Consider the following 24,966-nt stretch of genomic DNA (forward strand, 5'->3'; position numbering starts at 1 on the left):
TAGAGCAGGATAATGTTCAGTTGTTTTATTATTATTATAGTAGTTAACTCTTTCTCATTTCTGTGCTAAATCTAAGCATCTACTATCTTGACTCAGAGAGCTTGAAATGTTTCATCTGCAATTTCCAGGGTGATTTCCATTTTCCTGTCTTACAGTAAATATAGTAGTGATAGTGATCCTGTCTTGGGGAAAGTCTGGACTCTGCTCTTGCACCACTCGCTACCTGGTGCGTATGGCCATATCCAATTTGTTCGTCCTTATCAGTCATACTACTGCGGATCAGTTACTATTACTTCCCAGGTCATTCCTGGACATAACCCCTGTGTACTGCATTACCTTAGGCCCGAGTCGGTTAGCCACAGACTGTTCTATCTGGTTCACTGTCACTTTCTCCTTTGATTGATTAGTTGCCATTTGTTGCCATGAGATGAAAGCGAAGTACTGCAATGTGAGAACTGCTTTTGTGGTGGTAGCAACGACTTGCATTCTCTTATGTTTGTAAAAAAATCCTTTCTATTTTGCATATGAAGCTGATGTAATAATCGACAATGTACCTTGGTATTGTTATGTCATGCAAGGTACTTCACAGAACCTGGGTGGGTAGGATTTGATTGGTTCGGTGCAGTTTTAAACCCATTGTTTCCATTTACTTTAATTTTGCTAATCAATGCTCAAGCGGGTAGATATATTTTAGTGGCAAGTCGAGTCCACAAGACTCTGTTGGGTCAATGCAAGGGAGAAAACCGTGGTGACTCAGAGGTGGAGAATCGAATTGTCTGCAATTTTACTCTTCAGCATATCTGGCAGCTTTATATTTCTGTGGTTGCCATATACTGTATATTTTTCTCCTACAATATTTCAGCAACAAATCCGTCAGATTCTGTGTACAGTTCTTCATATATATTTTCGAAAGTTAGATTATTGCTGGTGAATTTAAGTTGCAAGCAAACACATTTACTTAAGTTCTGACTCAGTCCAAGTTCCGAGAACAGGTCAAGAGCGCCATTGAATATCCATTTTGATCAACTATTCAACTCATTAATAAACAATATAACTGATAGGCGGAACTTGCAAGTGTATGAGTACAATAGCGGCATTAGGTATATTGTCATGTGCACACAGATGAGAATAGTTTTAAAAAATTACAATATCGCTGATTATGGTACATTGTAGGTACAAAGGTATTTAGATACAATTTCTGAGGAACATATTCAAAAACAAAGAAATGAAATGTCCGGCATTGTAGACCTTCATGCCAGCTTACGTACAAAATATGTTCCTAGGAATAAAATATTAGACATGAACAAGCAGAATAAAGAAATAAAAATTTTAGAATTGCGAATCTTTCAAGAATAGAAGCCGGAGTAGACTAGTCCATTTTGGCATGAAACTCGCACCAGTCTATGCCAGGCTTCAACTGGAGGTTCTCGAAAATTGGAGTCTGCGCTGGCTTCATTGAAGCTGGGTTCTCTGCCCTGGCTTTGTCTTGAGAACAGGAATTTGCTCTGGATCAATCTTGAGGCTGTGAGTCCGCGCTGATTGCTCTGGATGCTGGAAGTCCACGCTGGCTTTATCACCAGTTTGGATGCCCGCTCTAATTTCAGCTCAAAGCTTGGAGTCCATGCTAGCTTCATTTGAGTCCGTGATTCAGCTTTGGTTTCATGTCGAGGCCAGGAATATGCTCTGAGGCTGGCAGCGCACACAGCGGCCACAGTCTGCACCAAGGCTAGGGATTTCTCCCAGAGCTTGACCTACAAGTGAAAGTATCCTTTTTCATGAGTACCTTGTAACGTATCCATCACAAATGTCCTCACCTTTCTGTTTTCCAGTGTGGAAAAGGAGAATGGAAACATTGAAATATTCCACATAGATGTTACATTTCACATCTCTCTAAATTTAGCAAGCTCATGAGTTTGCTAAAATTTCTGAGCTCATTTACTTAACTGCGTTTGCCCTTTCTCTCTTGATAAATTCCTTGAGACTGAATGAGAATGTTGGTAGTTTTTATGTACTGTATGGCTCTAAACTTATTTTAAAAGCAAAACTGAAAAATAGGATTGGGAAGATAAAATATGATCTCTCTAGCTCACACGGCCAGTTGGCGTATCACTCACGAATATCACATTCTACTGCACTTCCCACTTTTTTCAACATTTGATTGACTGAGAGAAAAGATAAATATGCCACTATCAGCTCTGAACATTCTCAACGATGTTGCATTTAGAAGTGAATAATTTCCAAATTTCACAATTCTCTGACTGACGAAATTAAACCTCATTGCTATGCTAAATAATCAGCTCTTACCCTGAAGTTGATTTGGATTTCCTAGTGATGCAAAGTGAGTTATTTGTGTGTCTTCAGTCAAGTTCCTTCAAAGCGTACTGTGTTTTCATGAGGTGTTTCCCCATTTTTCAGAATTGTAAAGGGCATCATCCAAATATGCTTAGCTGCTCATCACAGGTTAATAACTATTGCCCCAGAAACATGCTTGGTAAATTTCTTGATACAGCCTTGAATATAGACATAGAAAACTTATACTGTGGCAGTAAGTATATCCACAACTCGAGGTATAGTCTAAGCAAAATTTCGTGCAGCTGTAGCAAGAACTTATTATTCTCGTAGTCCTCGTAGTGAAAATTCGAGAATCAGGGACCATTGTTAAGATGTCTCCATTTTAAGGGATGTGAAAAATTTTGTTTTCTTCAAGATTCATTGGAAAATGGAGCTTTCTTCTTCAAGCGTTACAAAGAATTCGATCTTAAAATTTATTCAAGTTTGATCTGGATATTTAATGTACAGGGACATGGAGAACTGACGGATCCAAGCAGAGAAGTGGAGCAGAGATCGCAACCACGTTGGAGCTGACTGGAAAGGCCATAAGGTTTACTTTGTTCCAATGTTTTGAAAGGAAAACCCATACTTTGATATCCAAATAGGTTTATACACTTGGATGTTAACTTCCTGCTGTACCACTCCGGGAAAACCAGCAATGAAAGTATCACACGTCATAAAGGGAATGTGTGTGTTGTGTGCTGCATTCTAAAGTGACTAAACTAATTTTTGAACCTCGTGCTATTCACTGCTAGATTGTCGTCCACATAAGCTGTTTATACCTAATTTCAAAATCCTAATTTTCTGCTCACAGTGTAGATTCCAGTTTAACTATACACCATTGATCATTTTATATCAAATAATATTGATCTACTATTTGTATTAGCAATATAAGTTGTGCTCATTACTTGTGACAATTAATAAAAGCCGTGCTCATATAATTCCCTTATATTTTCATGTCGACCAAAGTTTATTGAGGCAGGTATGTTTAATTTGTGCATTAGCCGCTTCTATGCATCGTCATCAAATGGCTTTTGGAAATTCAAATATAATTAATTTACTGTTTATCCATTTTCTACCCATCCAACCAACACCTTAAAATGCAAATTTGTTTGCATAGAAATACTTCCGTTTCACAAATGATGACTTTATCTGAATATGACCTGGTTTCCTCTTTATTACTCTAAATTACTGAACGACAGATTGGTTCGCAGCTCTCTGAAACTAAACTTCCTCACCAATAAGTTGCCAAAGTTCTGTCCTCAACCACCTTGCCTTCATCTGAGGTTTAGATCACAGAATACAACTCCCACCAATCCTGAGGTGCTGCTGTTTGAAAATTTACCACGATTTATTACGTGCCATGCCATTTTGTCTACTCATGCCTGTGGAAAAGAAAATATTTGGGTTTTGAGGAGGCCATGCAGTGAAAATTGTGAGAATCTGTATGTTCCTACCACTAATTTTTTTGAATGTCATCAATGACTTAAAAGTCGAAAGCGAAAGGACAATTTGAAACTTTTCTAGGAATCTGTCACAGTGCTGAAGATGAAACTGAAATTCAAGAGAACAATGACAGACCAGTAATGTGGATGTCCACGTTGCAGACTTGCGAAAGAATGCATTTTGTAAATCAAAAATATAGGACACAGGACAATGAAGAAGATGTGGAAAACAAGTAAAATGACGGGATTTTATTTAATACTTCATCACTCGCATTTATTCCTTTCATACTTCCCGGAAGTAAGTGACTTGGTAGGCATTTCCCAAGGTTAGGGTTCAATGACATTACTGTGAGACCAGCTGAAAATAGTAACTTTTCTTCCTTCAATGACTTTAGAGAAATAGATATGGTTTTATTTTTAAACAATGATCATGATTACCATCACTGGGATCAGTTTTTAATTCCAAGATACTCTGTTTAATGTCGACTCCCTCATATTCCATGCTGTGATTTCAAACTTCTTCCCCAAACCATGAGCCTTATATTCTGTATTATTCGCTCAGTGAAATTACTACTAGCTGTTTTCACTGATCTGTCCCTCAGGAAGTCTTTGTACAACGACTTGACTCTCCAATCCCTCCATTAGGGAAGATATCCCATTACTAAAGACAACCACACAGACTTTCCATAAGATAATAAGAAACCGGAGCAGAAATTAGGCCATTCAGCCTATCGAGTCTGATCCGCCATACAACTATGGCTGATAAGTTTCTCAAGCCCATTCTTCCACTTTCAACCCATTACCCTTGATCTTCTTGATCATCAAAAAGTTACCCATCTCTGTCTGAAATACATTAAATGACCTGGCCTCCACAGAGGTATTTGGCAGCGAATTCCATAGATTCACCACTCTCTTACTGAAGCTGTTTTCCCTTATGTCGTTTTAAAATATATTCTCTTTGCTCTACATGTGTGCCCTCTTCTCCTCGTCTCTCCTAACAATGGAAACATCTTCCCAACATCCAGGCCATTCAAAAATGTGTACGCTTCAATTAGATCCACCCCTTATCCTTCTAAATTACATCCAGCATAGTCTCAGAGTCTTCAAATATTCTTCATATGTTAACCTTTTCATTCCCGGGACGATTCTCGTGAACCTCCTCTGAACACACTCCAGGGCCAATGCATTGTTCCTGACATATGGGGACCAAATATGGTCTGACCAGAAATACATCACTACTTTTATATTGAATTCCGTTGAAAATACATGCCATTATCGCAGTTGCCTTCCTAAGAATAGATTCAGCTGGCAAGTTTACACTGAGAGAATGCTGGAGTAGAACTGCCTAGTCTTTTTGCACTTCAGACTTCTAAATTTTCTCCCCATTTGGAATGTCGTCCATTACTCTATTCTTCTTACCAAAGTGGATGACCTCACACTTTCCCACGATGAATTCTGTCTGCCACTTTCTTGTCAACTCTCCTAACCTGTGAAAATCATTCCACAGCTTTTCTGCCTCATGTCCCTTTATCTATCTTTGGACTGTATTCGAACTTAGCCAGAATGGTCTCAGTTCCTTCATCTGGATCGTTAATTCATAGAACTAAAAGTTATGGAACCAACACCAAGCCTTGTGGAACACCACTTATGGAACAAAATTTCTTACTTGTTGTCATTCTGAGAAAGACTCTTGTACCAAACTCTCTGTTCCTGCAAGGAAGGCAAGCTCCTATCAATGCCAGCACCTTGCCATTAATACCATCGGCTTTAACCTTACTCAGTAGCTTCCTGAGCAGCAACTTTTCAAAAGACTTCCTGAAGTCCAGGTAGATAACATCAGTTGGCTCTCCTTGATAAAACTATGCTGACTTTGCTTTATTTTACCATACGCTTCCAACTTTTCAGAAATCTCATCCTTCACAACAATTTCGAGGATGTTATCCAAAACTGATGTTAGGCAAATCATTCTATAATTTTCCGTCATTTGACTTATTCCCTTTTTAAATAAGGGTCTCACATTAGTGATTTTCCAGTCCTCTGGGGCCCTCCCTGATTCTAGAGATTTCTGAAAGATCACCACTAACGCTTTTATTATCTCTTCAGTTATCTCCCTTCGAACTCAGGGTTTAGTCCATTTGGTACAGCCGAGTTATCCAGCTTCAGGCCATTCAGTTCTTCAGCACCTTATACTTGGTGATGGCCACCATACTCAGCTCTGCCCTGCACTCTCTTGCTTGTTTGGGATATTAATTGTGTCTTCCACCATGAAGACCGATATGAAATAATTGTTTAGTTAGTCAGTCATTTCCTTGTTCCCCATTGCCTATCTCTCTAACGTCATTTTCCAGTCCAATGTCCACTTTTGCCTCTCTTTTGCTCTTTTTATACCAAAAAAGTCTTACTCTCTATTTTAATGACTGGCTATCTTACCTGCATATAAATTATTTCCCCTCCACATTTCTTTTTTTGTTGCCCCCTTTTGGTCTTTGTAAGCTTCAAAAATCATTGATTTCCCACTGTCCTTCAAAACATTTGTATTTCCTCTTCACCTTTTATGCTCGCCTTGCCCTCCATAGTCAGCCATGGTTGCCTCATCCTCCCTGTGCCACGCTTCATTTCCTCGGGATGAATATTTGCTGTGTCTCCTGAATTATTCGCAGAAACTCCTACCATTGCTGTCCAATATCTTTCCTCTAGGCTCGTCTCCTAGTCAATTCTATCCAGCTGCTCCACCATGCCTCTGTACTTGCCTTCATTCCACTATAATACCAATACCTCTGATTGTACGTCTACCCCCTCAAATTGTAATGTAAATTCAATTACGTTATGGTCACTGCCTCCTAAGGGTTCTTTAACTTTGATATGCTTCCTTATCAAGTCTGCCTCTTGCACAACATGAAATCCGGTCCTGACTGTTCCCGAGTGGGCTCCATGAAAAGCTGCTCCAAAATTCCATCTAGTGGACATCCCACAAATTACTTTTCCTGAGAACCAAGAGAAAACTGATTTTCAACGGTTCACCTGCATATTGAAACGCCTCATAATCACTGAAAATTTGCCTTTTCTGCACATCTTTTCTATCTCCTGTTGTTTGTGGAGCCCCAGTTCCTGATTTCTGTTTGGAGGCCTTTGCATAACTCCAAGTTTTTTTTTTAACTTTTTCAATTCTACCCAAGCAGATTCTGCACCATGTGACCCTACTTAATTTCCTACTATTGACTTAACTTCTTTTCTCACTAATAAGGCAACCCACCCGCTCTGCCCACCTGCATAACTTTTCGTAAGGAAGCACATCCTTGAATAGTTAGCGAATATTTCTGTTCCCCTTGCAACCACAACTTTGTGATTCCTGCCATGTCATATCTACCAGTTTCGATATGCACCACAGCCTACATGCCATATTATATAAAATCCTGTTCTCACTTCCGCTCAAGGAGATATTAACACACTGGCATAATTTAGACACTTCTCTTAGAGGCATATCTGTGATCTTATCTGTGTCTCAGTCGATGTGTAAAATGCTAACACATTGACTGGTAACTTCAAGACCCTCGTTCCCACATAGATATCTATGCAACGGTAGTTTGTTGCTTCGTTCTGGGACTTCAGGATAATATCTGTGAAGTGACTAATGTCCATCAGTCACCTTATCTCAATGAAATACCCAAACACATTATCGCTGTCTTCCTCAGGGAGATACTGCATACCGGCTCACAAGAAGCAACATTTTGAATCAGTGGCATTTTAAGTTTTCCAAACTGCATTCGTTGCCTGCAGACCTTCCCATAACATTCCATACGGCACGTAAACTACCACGGGTTGATTGGACGAAAGTAATTTATTATGATAGGAATTGGACAATAGATCAGAGCTTACATCACTCAGCATATGAATTGAAATGTTTTTCAAAGTAGTTTAATCCCATTTGAGTTGGAAATCAACTTCATTATTAAATGATTGCAGATCCTTATCCTTTTCAAAACACTGCAGTCAACCAGGTGTCAACATTTTTGAACCTGTGGCCATGACGACATTATAGCAATGTTACTGGATTTCGAATCAAATTAATGATTCAATGACACCTGATTTTGTGCCATTATTACAACAGGTAAATTTAGCAAGCCACCATTCACCCTGGAATTGAATATGCTCTTGATACTAAATATAATGTGAGGTTGCCAAGCAACCTAGTCCATTGTTGTTCCTTATGGAAGGGAATCTGCTTTCTTCATCTGATCTGTTCTCCGTGTGGTTCTGGTCACATAGTGTCGCAAGCAGCTGTAAGTTAGCCCTTGATGTTGTAGGTGTCACTCACCTTATACAAATTATTTTAAGGAATCGAAATATCAATCCACACTCTCCCCTACCGTTAATTCCTTACACGACCTTGGCCCAAAGCATGGTATATCTCAGGTTACATTGATATGTCCTGAATATCATAGCACTGCAATGCAGTGGCCCAGGGATCAATCCACCTCCTCACTGCATTGCTCCTTACAATATTGCAGGTCCTAATGCACTCTTAGGAAACCAGATGTCATTGCATCCTGAGATTTCCATTTCCTACCTCTTATCTGAGATTATATTGCCACAGAATAACATTTTCAGTCTTAGCAATGCAGTAGATATTATTTGATCATGAAATGAATTGTCGAGATTCTTCTGGTGGCTTCGATACTTCTTCACATTGTGAACATAATCTGCAGATAAATATGGATATGGCAAGTATGTTTATTCATCAATACTTAAAATATAGCATTAGCTGATGAAAAATTTTATTATATATTCCATACACTGCATCGTTCTCTCTCTTTGTCCAGTGTGCAAGTGTTAATTTAATTTTCTGTACGTCTATCTCTCTGTTAATGTATCTTGATCTGTTCATTTTTCTGTATTTGTGCCTATATTTTCAATTGCTTTCATACCTGTGTGCATAGAACTGACAGAGACTAAACATCATATTTGTCTCCCTAACACATCAGTCAATCTATCAGTCTTTATCTGTCTCTGAAAATGTATGATTTCTCGTTTTCCACGCTTTGTTTATTCTATAACTTATTAATATGAATATACATGATTATGTCTGCATCTGTATGTACTGATTGTGTATCTTTGGTTAAGGAGTTGAACGTATGCGATGATTTTTCTCATTGCAAGCTTTCAACTAGATACCACGCATTAATTATGTCTTATGAGGAAACAAAAACTACTGTTAGGCCGAGTTGACCATTATTATGTTTTTTTAAAATGATGTTGAAAGGAAGGACGCCAAGGTTTTGATTCATTGAGAGATAGTTTATTCACTCAGTATTGACCTTTGTATTTCTCGTGCAAAGATTCTCAAAGAACAATCATTGAATAAAGGCAGGATATGGTCTCCTTGATTAATTTGTCGAAACACAATCTTTCGGGATTCAATGTAGAGAAAAGTAGGCAATGATATTTTATTTAGTGACCGTTAGAATTTTAAGGCCATGGCCACTGCTCGAACATATTAGACTACACATCGTTTTTTCCACTGAAAGTTTTGTGACCTAAAAATGTACAGTAAGGGAGTGAGAATGGCTGTAAAACAAGTGAGCGCCCAAACACATTTTTTAACATTACATATGTAAAAATATGTAACTGTATATGGCAGATACAACAGATCATTACACAAAAAGTAAAGTTCTGGGATGTGATAAGGTGCAAAGCAAAAAAAAAGAGAAGGGCCAATATCCACTGATGGTCTTCAATACCTTCCTCTTCATCAGCTCCATGGATCCTTTCCAAGCTCTAATTCTTATCAGTTTGCTTATTATCAGACCATATTAGATCAACAGGATTAGGATAGGGATGGAGAAAAATATAATTTCACAACATAACTTCAAAAGTTGCCATTGTTGAAACACTGATCGCTTATATTTGCATGATCTGTTATTAGATACGTTTTCTTTTAGCACGACAATTGCCATCACACTTGCGGTCAACACTGCCAACCAAGTTACATAGACAGAATGACAAAGAATCGAGTCTTTCTCCAGGAACGAGATCTGATTGGGTGGACAACAGCGATATAATGGTCAATGGCAACGCAGGTCATAAAGGGTGGGTTGCTATAAAAATTGATTAAACCTGAGAGTATAAGCATGAACGAACGATTCCGCCATATTATATTCTGGGATATATTGAATGAGGTTAAACATTGAGGCCAGGAGAACGAAAACGTTGGTGATCGTTAAGTCAAACAGGAGGACTTCAGTTGCTGATGTGATTTTCTTCCTTCGGATGAAATGCCACAGTGCGATTGAGTTCATAATAGTACCCAGGAGAACTCCAGCGATAAGGAGAGAAGGAAGAAGGATGCTTTGCATTCTCGCCATTACTTCAAAACCCTGTCATTGAAATGGTCAAGGCTTCCATTTAAATTTTCATTTAATTCCTGCCTGTGTTTGGTGACTGCCGTGATCCAGCTTTCAAGAGCGGCCATTGATTCTTTGCTAATAGGAAAGAGTAAACGTTGAGCTATGAGGGAACATTGAAATTTACATTTCCAAGGAAACTGAATCTGCACCAGTGAGCATCGATTGTGGTAATTCTCAATTAGGATACAAGCACACTAATCGTCTCACTGAAGGCTGTATCTGTACTCTCGACTGGTCTGTCTCCTTTTCAAAGATGCTTATATATTATCTCATGCATTTCGGTACTTTATTCTATGAGGTAGATACCAGTACACTCTGATCTTTAACCACGGAACCCCCATTTAAAAGACATTGTGATTGTAACCCGACATGTCATGGATTGTGGCAGTTCAAAAATGTTATTCATCACCATCTTCCCATGGGCAATTTTGGTGGAAACGTAAATGTTCGTCTGATCTTATAAAATAATAAAGCAGAAGCAGATAATTCGTTTTTAAAGATACTGTTTTGCGGGATGATAGTGGAGTGTGATGGAATGACGTTATCTAAGAGGTTGCAATCTTGGATATGACTGGATATTCTCTCTCATGCTCACTACGATGTTGTTTGCAACGTTTTCCTTCCCGTCTTAACTATGCCTGCTCTGACCTCTATGCTCCATTTTCGATGTTATCTTCTCTACTGTGTATTTAATCATTCAATTTCTCCACTCTTCTATGCATGCTCCCAATCTTTGCCAGTAATAGTTCCCTCCACCCAACATTATGGGTTCAATTCAATTGGTGAAATTATCACTCAGCTTCCAAATCTTAACAAATTTTGTATGTTGTCGCAAAGTAATTATATCTTTACCTTTTCAGTATATTGGAAGCAGTAAAAATCGGTGTGAACTCACGTAAAAACGAAGGCCTATTCTGCACAGTTTGCTTCAAAGAACAGAATGCATGAAGTCTGCAGATTTTGGTGCATGTTCATCCAATATCCTACAGGTACAACCAACTACTGTGATTCAGAGTCATTTATAGTTCCTGGACTGCAGGTGCTTTGATTACTCAGCTCACTTGTACCGCGTGAAAATTCTAGTGCCTCCCTATAAGAGATTTGAATTTGCAAGTACCGAACCCAAATAACTTCAGTGCTGCAAATAATGAAGGTATATTGCCCTTACTTTCTCGGAAAGAACGGCTAAATATGTCCTCAGGAAGAGCTAATGGATTTCTGTTCTCACACCTGGAAATGTAGCGGAGTAACCAGTAATCTAATGTATATTTTGGAATAGATTCCTTTCTAGTCTCATCTAGAGAGGATGCCGAATATGTTTTTTATGCCCTGGACATTTGTTCTATAACATGTCATGGAAATAGATTCTGTTCTGCAATATTGAAGAATATATTATAATGCTTCAAATACATCTGAAGACAATTAAATGTGCCAGGCATTCCTGGGCTTTGAGAGCTCAGCTTTCAGGTTACCCAGCCATTGCGATATAATAATCGCATCCTTTTCCGAATGTAATCTTCTAGATTAGTTGTAGGTAGGTACATGGCAATTCTTACACTTAATTACAACAGCTGATTCCTTTCTCGTCAATTATCCCTGACTTGCCTATGTCCAACACACCATTGAAGGCCCAATCTCTATAAACACCAAGCAGTAGATGACATGTAAAAACATAGTGTCATTCCCATAGCACTTAGCTTTTTTCACGTTCTCAGCAATCAAACCGTCAAATGTATGAACGCAAAACCATTTGTTGCCATGTCAACCTATATGATGACTTATTGGTATTATCTAGTAACCAGAATATGTAAGTAGTATTTGGGTGACAGGAATGGCACTTCAGCACTTCAGATTATGAGATTTCAATTCCAAAATAATTGGAATGCGAAAGTTTTCTGGTTAGAAACGTGCCTGGCACAAAGGAAGATGGTTGTGAATTTTGGAGATCAGTCATTTCAATTCCAGAACGTTTCTGCCAGAGTTCCTTGGGTTGGTGTCCTATCCCAAGTATCTCCAGCTGCTTCATCAGCGACTTTCCCTTCATCATAAGGTAAGGTGTTTGCTGATGTTTGCACAATTCAGCACAGAGACTGAAAAAGTCCACGTCTAAATGCACCAAAACCGGGAAAATATCCAGGCTTGGAATGACAAGTAATAAGTAAAAGATCGTGCCATACAAATCCCAGGCAATGAAAATAACGATCAAGGGAAAACCCTTGTGCTTACCAGTGACCAGAAACTGAATTGGATTAACCATACAAATAAAATCGCCTTAACAGCAGGTCAGATCAAGGAATATTGCAGAGGATATCTTATCCCTTGATATCGTAACACCTTTCCACCATCTATAAGGCATAAATCGTGAGTGTGTTGGAAAACTCCACACTTGCCTGAATGAGTGTAGGCTAAAGACTCCGAGGAAGCTTAACATTTTCTCTCAAAGTCTGTAAGGATAAGGACAAGGAATTAGCAAATTGGATTTGTTGATGAGAAATTTTGTGATGATATCCATGACGCAGTTAGATTTAAGAGAGTAAAGAAAATAGAGCGAAAATCGTTTGGCAATGACACCACCAACCTGTGAAAGGGTAATTTTACAAACTAACATGCATGTGAACTGAGTGCCAGATCCGTTCAGATCAAATTGTGTCAGAGCGTGAGAAGTCATTAAGAAGGAAATGGCAAGAATAAGGGACAAGTATGTTCCCTTAAAACAAAACAGTGAGAGCAAGGGAGGAGAATCTTGGATGACAAATGATGTAAATGTTTTGATTAAGAAAAAATGCTGAACAAAAGACTGAGGCCCAGGATTACTGCGTCCGTGTACCTCGAGGCATACACCAGGTGCAGGGGGCGAATTAAGAGGCAGTTAGGGAAATCAGGACGATGCATGAGACAGCGTTTTCAGGTGGAATAAATGAAAATACAAAATATTATTTCTGAAAGAAAATATGTAAAATGTATGAAAACAATTTGGGAAAGAATAGGATTCAACAGGGAAAATAGTCACAATTTGCTTGGTGAACTGCAAGACTTGAGTACTGTCCTCAATGAATTTGTTACGTTGAGCTTCACAATTGAAATCAGTCATGTGGGTTTAGATATCAGAGTTCAAAACTATCACATTAATTTAAAATGAAGAGAACTGATAGGAATGTTAAAAAATAGAGAGAGGAATATAGAGGGAGAGAGAGAGATGGAAAAGGAAGGGACAGAAGAGAGAGAGAGGGAGGGGAAGAGAAAGAGATAGATAGATAGATAGATAGATAGATAGATAGATAGATAGATAGATAGATAGATAGATAGATAGATAGATAGATAATGCAGACACCTGTTGCTGAAAACAACATGAATTCGACGGGGACAACACTCCTATTATAAGGCAAGCCAAACAGAGAGCAGCCAGGGAATTCCTAGAGGCATGGCACTCATCCACTGTTTCTATCAACAAACATATTGAACTGGACCCAATGTACCGGCCACTGCAGCGGACAGCATCTGACAACCAGAAGCGGCAGAGACAAGCCACTATAAATGCCGGAGGAAACATCACAGAAGCGCTTCACAGGAGGCTCCCAAGCACTGAGGATATCACCTAGAAAGGGGACGAAACGTTTGCAACAAAAACTCACAGCTCGGATAACAGAACCACAACAACGAGCACCCGAGCTACAAATCTTCTCCCAAACTTTGAAGTCATACAGCACTTCCAAACTGGTTCATGGCAACCAAAATATCCATCCAAGCTAACCCCATTGCCCTGAACGTGTCCCGTTTCCTTCTAAACCTTCCTTATCCATGAGTTTGTAGAAATGCCTTTTAAATGTTAATTTACCCACCTCAACTACTTCCACTGGAAACTCATTCCCCATGCGTATCACCTTCGCATCAAAATTCTGCCCCTCAAGTTCCCTTTTATTGTTTCCCCTCAAACCTTAAGCTGATGCCCTCTAGTCGTCCATTCCTCAACCTTGGGAAAAAAAAGAAATTGTGTATTCACCCTATGCATGCCCCTCATGATTGTATACACTTGTATAAGATCTCCTTAGTCTCCTGCTCTCCAAAGAAAAAAGTCCAACCTCTCCAGATAACTCAGGCCCTTGAGTCCTGGCGACAGCCTTGTAAATTCCTTCTGCACTCTTTCCATTTTAATAACATCTTTCCTACAGCAGGACGACCAAATTTTGGACACAATATTCAAAGTGCAGCCTCACCAACGATGTGTATAACTGCAACATACCTTCCCAGCTTCTATAGTCAGTGCTCTGACAGATGAAGACCAGTGTGCTAAAAGCCTTCTTCATCGCCCTGTCTACTTGTGACTGCACTTGCAAAGAACTGTTCTCCTGAACTCCAAGGTTCCACTTCAGTCCATAAGGCCCTAACATCCACCATGAAACTCCTACCTTGATTTGACTTTCCAGAATGCCAATATGGAAAGGGAAATGTAGAATACTGTACACATTGGCAGCTTAAAAGAATAATAGATATAGTTACTATTCCTACTTAACTGTTCCAATATAGTAACATCTTAAAAGCACACGCCTTTGCAAAATGGAAAATTCAGACACCGAATCTCACTTACAGTTCTCCAATCAAGGTGGAAAAGAAACTTCAAGAGAAGACTCATAAATAACAGCCAAGAGACATTCACTGAATCTTCCAGCTCTTTTGATACCCCAGTATCTTCGGGTTTTCCTGAGAAGAAAGCTAACCCAAGCATCTGGACCTGTGAGAGCTGGTCCCATCTATTCAGACTGCCAAATAATAACCCAAGGCCATCCCAGTTGTTTACAGAAGAGGTCGTCAGCAACCACTTTTTATTTCTGTCTCACAATCTTTCTTCAAAACGAAAAAAGGACAAAATAACATCTTAAAGTGATTGCATCATCATACCTCCTCATTCAGAAAAACAGAACCATCAATATACAAAGATGATTTCATTTATAAACCCATTAATCTTGCTCTATACCACAATAACATAAATATACATGAACTCAAAGCATGCAATCATTCACCCCTATATTCTATTTCAGTCCGTTTATTCTCACCATCACATCATCAAAGCCGCAGCAACACATCAGCAATTGTATTTTCTCATTCTGCCATGTATATACTTTTTAAATTGAATGCTGGCAGTAATAATCTCAATTTAAACAGTCTGGAAGGTTTGTTCTTAAATTTCTCAAAAAACTTTAATGAGTTAAGATCAGCATATACGTTTGTCTCAGGTACATTGCTGGCAATATAAATATTGAAATGTTGCAGAGCAAGCTGAAGGTTTTCTTCTCAATCGTGGAATATATCGATCAGTATTCAACTTTGTGGAAAAATACCCAATAGGTCTTTCCATCCTCTCGTCATCTTCTTGTCAGAATACAGCACGGACACCCATCATTCACATTGAGGGCCAACTTGAATGATTTTACGTAATTTGGTGTGGCTGACACTGGGTCAGTGGTTAACACAGCTTTCAGGCTGTGAATTGCCTTCTCAAAGTCTGCCGTCCAGTGCAAGTGTCTGCACTTCTTCAGTAAGTCAATCAATGGAACAACCACACTACTAAATTTGGTATGAATTCTCGATGAACCACATTCAATCCCAGGAATTTTAGTACTGACCTCTTCATTGATAGTATGGGAAATTCCCCAATAATCTTTTATTTTTCACATTCCATGCAGCCGACTGTCCATGTACAACAACATGGCCCATGGAAATGACATAGTCGTTTGTGAAGACAAGCTAAGTTAGGTTTGTCACTAAGCCTGCCTCCTGAAGTCAACCGAACATTACTGATAGATGCTGAAATACTACTTTCATGTGCGATTAAAAGTCACCCGGTCGTCGATGTACTCCATATGATTGGGTAAACCACAAGTAACCATCTTGATTAACCATTGAAATGTGATTGGCGCACTTTAATACCAGTTTGACAGGGGAAATTCGGTGTCAGGAAAGCCGAAATTCTTTTCTTTCTTTCGAATAAAAATACCTGTCAGCATCATCCTAGTAAATCGAGCTTAAAAATAATATATATTGCTCGTCCCCTCTTCTCAAAGCTGTCTTTCAAACGCGGAATAGGACATTGATCAGACTTCGTATTGCATTGACTTCACTATCGTCCAAAATCTTTGGACACCATCTGGTTTTGCCACCATTACTATTGGTGATCTTCATTCGCTGTAACTCACTTCGCTTATGTGTCTTTGAGCATGAGTTCAAACATATTTGAACCTGTGCCACCTTTAGACGATAAAGTATATAATGATGTTGCTTAATTGGATCATCATTTCCTATAATTAGATCATACATAGTACTTTCCAGCTTATTCCTACGTATCTCCTGTTCTGATTATATTAACTGTTTCAGATGTTATAAACTTTTCTCTGGAAGGCAACTCAGTAACTTATTCCAAAGTTGAGATCCACATGAGCTATCGGCACCACATCCTTTTTAAAACCAACCGGTAACACAACTTGGTGAACTTGTGGCCGATTCTCATCAGCCTGAAGATGTGATGATCTTCATTTACTCATAACGACGCCATTTTTATGATAGGAACATTTCTTGGATACACTCAGACACTCCACCTTTACATGTTTTTTGATGGAACTGCTGCAGTTTTTCATTTTTCTATTACAAGTCAGTTATTTTCCCTGAACTAAAACTATCCATTTTGTCCTCCAACTATTCTCGCTTTTTCCTTAACCATTCGATAGATATGGTTTCTGATAATTGTACTTTCACTTCCTTTTCATTATTCTTTGGTTTCGCTCCTGCTCAACGAACAGCTTTGTGACCTTGTTATCAAACGGTCAGAAAAAGTCCCAGGATATACTTCCTGCCATATCTCAGTTGCCGGATTTTCAATTGGCTTTTCCACCACAATAAGCAGCAGTGTCACTTGTGATTCAGCTATATCAGCACCAAAGATAAATTGTGCTCCTAGACCCGAGAATTCTTATAGTAATTCTTTATTCACATGTCACCGGATACTCCAACCTTCCTTTATATTGGATAATTCTCGTCTCACTTTGATTTCCACACATTACCGCTTTTTATGGGTAAGTCCTTCTGAATTACATATCTCGATCATCTCTCAATATCAAATGTTGATGTTCTCCCGTATCTCTTTGAAGTTCAATTTCTTTAGCTGCTCAACCTGGCTTATGTATGTAAGCCTCACCCTTGCAATTAACTGTTTTGGGAAGACCTGGCATTTTCTTCTCAATCAATCCCAGACAAGTTTTACATTCTGGTTAAGCTTTTCAGCTTCAGCTGTGGTTCCCTTCACCACTTCAACAGTAAAATCCCTGGGTTATCCAATGTCCCCACATTCCTCCTCCAAATGCTTTTTCTAAACCACCAAAACTGTGACTTCATGTGCCTTACTTTATTCCAATAATAACACCTGAGTTAAATTAACTTCTCTTTTCCCCGCACGAGCCTCCATTTTACCCTGTGATAACTTATCTTTATTACCTTCAAAGAAATGGCCTGATACCTTACCAAGTAAAGGTTTCCCTTTTCACATTCTCATAGACTGAAATTGTTGTCAGAGTCAAACTTTGATTTATAAGCCAATCATAACCATCGGCAATTTCAGCTGTGAATGATGCAAACTTAACTTTGTGCTCCTCCACATGAGTTCTTACTGCTTCAGGAAGTGAATTTTTGAACTCTTCAAAGATAATCAACTCCTCAAAGATAATCTAAAAGCGTTAAACTTTATGAAATATTTTCAATGTCCCGATGCACCTATCTACATTTTTGTTTGATTTTTTTCGAGCACAATGTCCATTAGATCAGGACCCATGCTTAGATTCCTGAAACTTTATCCATAGGCTTCTGGCTCCAGCCAATATGCACTTAAGGCTGATTTCTTCACATCTTCATTATCTCAAGATATATCCTCTGGCAGTGATGCAAATACCTCACCAGCTCTACCTCTCAACGTTTTTTTAGTTCAACAAAACCCACGTGATTACTGACCACTTCATTTGTTCAATCAATTTCCTAAATGAAAAAAAAATCTACGTCCTGCTCTTCAAATTCAGGCAATGCTTGTGCATGTTTAAACCACACCTGGCAAAAGTGAGGACTGCAGATGCTGGAGAGCAAAGTCGAGAGTATGTTGTTGGGAAAGCCCAACAGGTCAAGCAGCATCCGAAGAGCAGGAGAATCGAGGTTCCAGGCATAAGCCCAACTTCAGGAATGAGGTTTGTGGGCCATGTGCTGAGAGATATAAGAGAGTGGGGTGGGGTTGGAGGGAAGGTAGCTGAGAAATAGATAGGTGGATGAAGGTGAGGGAAAAGGTGATAGGTCTGGCGGGAGTGGGAGTGATGCAGGTCAGGAGGGTGGAAGCTTGGGACACGGCTAATGTGGGTGAGGGAAATGAGGAAGCTGTTGAAATCCACACTTATCCAGTGTGGTTTCAGGGCCCCAAGGCGAAATATGAGTCGTTCTTCCTCCTGGCGTCTGGTGGTAATGGTTCGGTGGTGGAGGAGGCCCAGAATCTGCATGTTCTTGACGGAGTGAGAGGGGGATTTGATGTGTTCAGCCATGAAGTGTTAGAGTTGGTGGCTGCGGGTGTCCCAGCGATGTTCTCTGAAACGACCCACAATAAGGCATCCTGTCTCCCCGATGTAGATTTTGGTGATATCGTATCGATTGTTTAAATTACATTTCAAAAAAACTAAAGCATATTACCTCGGATCATGGTATCTTGGTGATGGTCAATTTTATTGACCCGACCATTGGTGTGTCAGGAATTACACTCTACAGAATTTCAACCCTCAGCCTTGTCTCAACAATAAATGCAAATGCACTCATAAAATGTTTAACAATTAATTCAACACGATCCATAATATCCACAATCAAGTATTGAAGATGAGATAATTATTTGAAATAATTGATTCGTTCATTTCTGAATGGATATTTCAATTTCAATACAGCCTAATATAATGATACTTTTCTTCATAAAGAATGAAGAACGGGAGAAAGGAAACTGTTGGCTCTTAAAATCCAGGACACCAATTCAATCGTTTTCGTTGCATCTTCTATGTTCTTGGATGATTTCCCAACCACATTGCTCAACTCTGTGGAAGTGCAAGGTAGTCGGTTGCATGGATTAGCAATGGTTGCCAATTCCCCTCAATCCACTGACAAACCTGACGTCCAAGTATACAGTTTTTCATAGTCCCCTAAATAATATAGATTTACTGGACACGAAAATCTGACAATTATCATATATTGCGAGGTAATTGGAGTTGGGCAGTAAAAGCTGTTAGTGTGAATGCTGCCCACCTCGAAATGATGAATTTGGATTCAGTCTGGTAGTCATTATGGTCAATAAGCATCGAAAGTAAATTAACGGGACACTGACCACATGGTCCTTGATTAAAATCAATTTATTTGAATTTAGTTGTTCAAGGAACATCATTTCTGCAGCGAATACAAGTGTGCCATTGGGGTACTCATTGGAATGAACAGAATTAAACTGCATTCGGATAATACGTGTTAGATTTAAGCAAAACATAAATGGATGACATGAAACAAGAACAATTACATTTGGCACCTCCGTGTTTTCTGAGAATAAAGGCAATGACAAAATAAGAATGCAACACTAAAAATGAAGATAAAGAGATATTTAAAGGCATTATGACAGCATTATATTTATACAAGTTGTGGAACAGAGAGCAAGTTTCTACTGGTTTGGACACTTCATTTTCTGGGTAAATGACAGGAGTTACAGTCTTGCCAATAAAGTTAGTTGAACGACTTAGAAATACACATGGAAATAGAGCTAAGGTACTGAGCAAACAGGTGCTTTGTAATGTCAAAGATGGCACAAGTGGTTGAATAGTCCATTCATGTAAAGAGTAAATACCTGACCCATTCAAAATCAAAATTATTGTCTCGGAAGATTTGCAGTTAAATAAGCAACAGAAACATTTATAATATTAATGTTGGCTGTGATGTCATACAATATCTGGTGTAGTTTTGTCTTTGCTTTGTTTTGCTAATAGAGATACAATGAACGATTTTATAATATGTTGAAAAACGTTCATCATATAACTTGCTTTGTTGCAACCATGACCTCACAACAAGATTCTGAGGAATTCATAACCATGGTTTGAAACAAGAAACATTATTTGCAACATTTTTTCACGTATAAGTTTTGGGTACTTAGAGAAATACAGTTTCAATTGCATTTCTCTAAGAACGTCAAATCCTGAGACCATGTCAATAGGAATCAAAATGAATGTTAATCATAAATTGTCATAGAGTCGTTCAACATGAAAACATATCTATTAGGTCCAACCAGTCTATGCCGGTCATTGCTCCAAACTAACCTATTACCACCTGTGTGCGCTTGGACCCTATCTCGAAAACGTTTAGAAAATTCATGTACATATTCAAATGTCTTTTAAACGTTGCAACAATAACCACATCTGGACTTCCTCTGAAAATCAATTCCACACGCGAGCAACTCCCTGTTTAGAAAACTTGCTCTCAAGTCTTTATTAATCTCTCGCCTCTCATCTTAATGAATACTACACCTAGTCATCTAATACCCCATCCTAGAGAATGGACACTTGCCATTCACCGGATCTATGCCACTCATAATTTTGCGAAATTCTATAAGGTCACCCCTCAAACTGTTACAGTCCAGGAGACAAACAAATCCCAAAGCACAGAGATTAAGAGCAGGGAGACTATGCTGATATCGTATAAAGTGATGGCTGGGTCACAGCCGCAGCACTGTTTGGAGTTATGAAATCCACGTTACAGGAGGCATGTTCTGTGTTCTTTGGGTTCTGCGTATAGCACTATTCTCAAACATTTCCTTTGTTAGGTCTAACAAACGTAGCTATTAATCACATTCAGCAATAATCATCTCCATGTTCAGCAAATGAAAGTCCTGAACAGAAGAAATCATGTGCTCATGCAATAAGGTTATTAATAACAACAGCGACAAAATGAATGTTTATACTTTTAGAATTGTTTCCAAACATTTCCATTGCAATTATTTGGATAATGTATGGCACTTTTCTTTCTATAACAATTACTGGACCTCCTAGAAATAAATGGGTTGTTATCTTTCCAATATTATTGGGAATCAGTTATATCCCTGGCTTCAAGTCCACTAGATTTGGTGGAAAATTTTCGATGTTCACTAATCTCAAAGACACCGTGAACATATCTCCAGAAAGTGAGTGACATAAGATGTACTTACACTTTTTCAAGATATTGCTGACAGTCCACAACTTTAAAAAATTGTCTTCAGTTTATTTTAATTGATGAAGTGTGATTTCCTCAGTTTGTAGAACTTACGTGGAATTTCATCAAAATCAACATGTAACAAAGAAAAAGTGAATGCAAGCGCTAAAGATTGAAAACGTCCAAATAGTTTTCATAGCTTAGTTGTGACGACAGAGAAACACAAGCTGAAGTGATGGCATGGAACAACCGAGACTGTTGAGAGGGAAAGTTAATTCAACGCCATTTGCGATCAGCATCTGATGGAGTTTCATTCACAACTTGTGACAAAACAAGAAGTAACTGTCTTCAGTAGTTTTTGTCAGTTAACCTGCAGGAGCAAAACCCAACAATTACCAAAATAAGATGGAGAAAAACCATCGCATATTCTAAATAACACACGCAAAAAGGTTTCTTATAGTTACGAAATCAGGAGATCTGATCTATAGTCTGGAAGTGAATGACAGCAGCCCATGCTTGGGTAAGTTCCCACTGGTTAGGTATTTCTTCAAACATGCAAAGTAAAATGAATAATTTGGATTTGGCAGAAAGATGAATGGACCCTTGAATCGAGTTTTACGAAAATGTTATGTTAAGAATCGCAATATGTAATGTTCATGATGCACAGAACCTCTCTGGTAAGTTAACAGACTAAGGGAGTAGAAATAAAATAAAAGTAGATGAAGACAAGAATGGGCAAATATAAAGTCGTTTACAGTTGATGAAAGCAGATCAGATTTGACTTCTAAACGTCCAGAAAAGTATAAATTATCTGTGTTAACTGAATTAAATTAATATTCACTATGCATCATCATACTGCAATTGAACTGGCAGTTAAAATTGCTTCAGTGAAGTACTTTGGTTTCAATTGACAGAGTGATTGCTGGTTTTAGCGGTGGCCATGGATAACATGCTTCACTGGTTAGTTTAAGTAAAGAAATGTAGCAGCATACACGGCACCATATAACGCAGTCATGATAATGCAGGCGTTACTTTACGAAACTTAGGCCCAGCAATGTAAAAAAAATGCAATGAAGTCATTACAAATAAAATTTCCAAAGTTAGGGCTGGAAATACTCGCAGAACCTGTTTTAAATATTCTACGAAAGCTGACAGAATGAACTGAAGACTACTTACGTCTGTGCGAGACTAGCTAACACAAAAAAGATTGAAATTAAAATGGCAATACGGCTCCTTGATCATTTGAACAAACAAATCAGTGAAGCATCTGCTCAACTGTATTCGAAATCTGGCTTTGATCTATTTGCCGAGAGTACAGCTGGAATGCAGGAACGCCTTATTCCTCAGACAAAACGTTTACATCACCCAAAGAAGCGAATGAACGCTATATGCTGTAAGTCAGATGCAATAAACATAATGCCTGGAAAAACTCAGCAGGTCTGGCAGCATCTGTGGAGAGAAAGCAGACTTAACATTTACAATGCAGTGACCCATCCTCAGAACTTCTGATTTTGTTTGTTCCTGACGACTGGCATATTGGTTTTTGATTCAAAACTGAGAGTGAATACAAAGGGGAGACATTCTGTTATAGTTTCCTAATTTTGTGTTTGTTTGAGAAACTACACAGCTAGAAAGACATATTGGTTTGGAAAGTGTGCATCACGCAGAAACACATGAATGATGTTGTGCCTGAAAGACTGAAATGTATGAAAGCTGTGTGCAGCGATTACGCTAAAGTTCTACCAAAAATGAATTAGTCAGCATGGCTGAAATTAGCTGGTCGAGAAATGTAGCGAAATAGATAACCGTTGAGATGCAAGAAACTGATATTTTTAGATAGCATCTCCACCTCCAATATCTGATGATAATGATGACAATGTTGGTGATGACCATAGATTATGAGGGATAGCATAATTAGCGCTAACCCATTAGGAAGCAATTAGGTGAAGAATTTCCTCATGTAATGAAATTGGAGTCATTGCACACGCCTTCTCAAAATTTTCTGGATATTGTGGGCCAATTTATTATATATTGTATTCTGTCAAATGTACAACCCTGGCAAACTTGACATGGATATATTGGTCCTCAGATGAGATGATTATTGGATAGCCATTTTCTATACCAGTGATAAACGTGATTAATATCTCAAATTTATCTTCTTCTAAGTAGTGTGTGTTGTAAGTTCACAAGGAGCTCTTATAATCCACTTTAGTTGTTTCGTGCAGATGGAAAACTATTGAAATCGTATTTAAGATTCCTTGAAACAATTTCCTCCTACCAATTGAGTTTTATGGTTTCGTGATTTCTCTTTGCTTTCTTCTGCTTAAAATAACGCTCAAGCACATTTATCAAACTAAGTGTGGGTTTCTTATGGGTGCTCCGTTTTCTACCCACAATCCAAAGACGTGTAGGTCAGGTGAATTGGCCATGTGAAATTGCCCATAGTGTTAGGCGCGTTAGTCAGGGGTAATTAAATGGAGAATGGGTCTAAGTGGATTTCTCTTTGGAGGGTCGGTGTGGACTTGTTGGGCCAAAGGGCCTGTTTCCATATTGTGGGGAATCTAATCTTGCATTCACTGCGCCAAAGTTTTTACCATTCACCACTCAGGTAGAAAATATCTATTCTGAGATATTAATCATTTTTATTGAAACTAACTGTCCTCTTTCAAAGTGGTGCAGTGCCCGATTTGCATTTGTTCACGGAATCTGCAATTTATGACCACGTTTACATCTACGTTAATGATAATTTCGCTCTGTAAGTTCACTGAGTCATAGACTGAGGTTTTGTCCATGTTTTCTTTCTTCAATGCTATGTTCATCATTTCGCAGTTCGCCATAAAGCAACCAATCAGAAGTGGATCAGTCAATTCACCGAGTTGTACTGCACCAGAGGTTATGCAAACCTTATTATCGTCAAACCCAAATGCCTGAGTTTTCGATGTGACCCTTGATTCATTTAGTGTCAGAGAGTTATACTTCTCAGAAAAAGACCCGTCTGTGCAACTCATTCATGATCCCCAGACATCCCAATCTGACCTTACTCCATTTGTCAACATTTCGCCTATATTTCTCTCAAGCTTCCTATTCATATATCCATCCAGATGCCACATAAATAATGCAAGTGTACCCGCCTGAAACATAGAGTCATCGAGTCACGGAGACATACAACACGGAAACAGACCCTTTGGTCCAATTTGTCCATGCTGATCAGATATCCCAACCCAACCCAGTCCCACCTGCCAGCACCCGGCTCATGTCCCTCCAAACACGTCCTATTCATATACCCATCCAGATGCCTTTTAAATTTTGCAATTGTACTAGCCTCCACCACTTCCTCTGGCAGCTCATTCCATACACATACCATCCTCTGAATGAAAAAGTTGTACCTTAGGTCTCTTTTATATCTTATCCTTTCACTCTCAACCTATGCCTATTAGTTCTGGAACCCCCTACCCCAGGGAAGAGACTTTGTATATTCATCCTATCCATGCCCCTCATGATTTCATAAACCTCTATAACGTCACGCCTCAGCCTCTGATGCACCAGGGAAAACAGTCCCAGCC

At 38.8% G+C, this 24,966-nt stretch overlaps 1 gene segment (V, D, J or C); it reads right to left on the reverse strand.

Annotated features, from left to right (window-relative positions):
* Positions 1-1,346: 1,346 nt before the first annotated feature.
* Positions 1,347-24,966, reverse strand: part of LOC132828627 (Ig heavy chain C region, membrane-bound form-like) — a 48,555-nt gene continuing 24,935 nt past the window's right edge. The window contains 1 exon segment of the C gene segment in view: positions 1,347-1,751. Within this exon segment, the coding sequence occupies positions 1,347-1,751 (405 nt within the window).

Source organism: Hemiscyllium ocellatum, chromosome 27 (assembly GCF_020745735.1).
Source record: "Hemiscyllium ocellatum isolate sHemOce1 chromosome 27, sHemOce1.pat.X.cur, whole genome shotgun sequence".
Taxonomy (NCBI): domain Eukaryota; kingdom Metazoa; phylum Chordata; class Chondrichthyes; order Orectolobiformes; family Hemiscylliidae; genus Hemiscyllium; species Hemiscyllium ocellatum.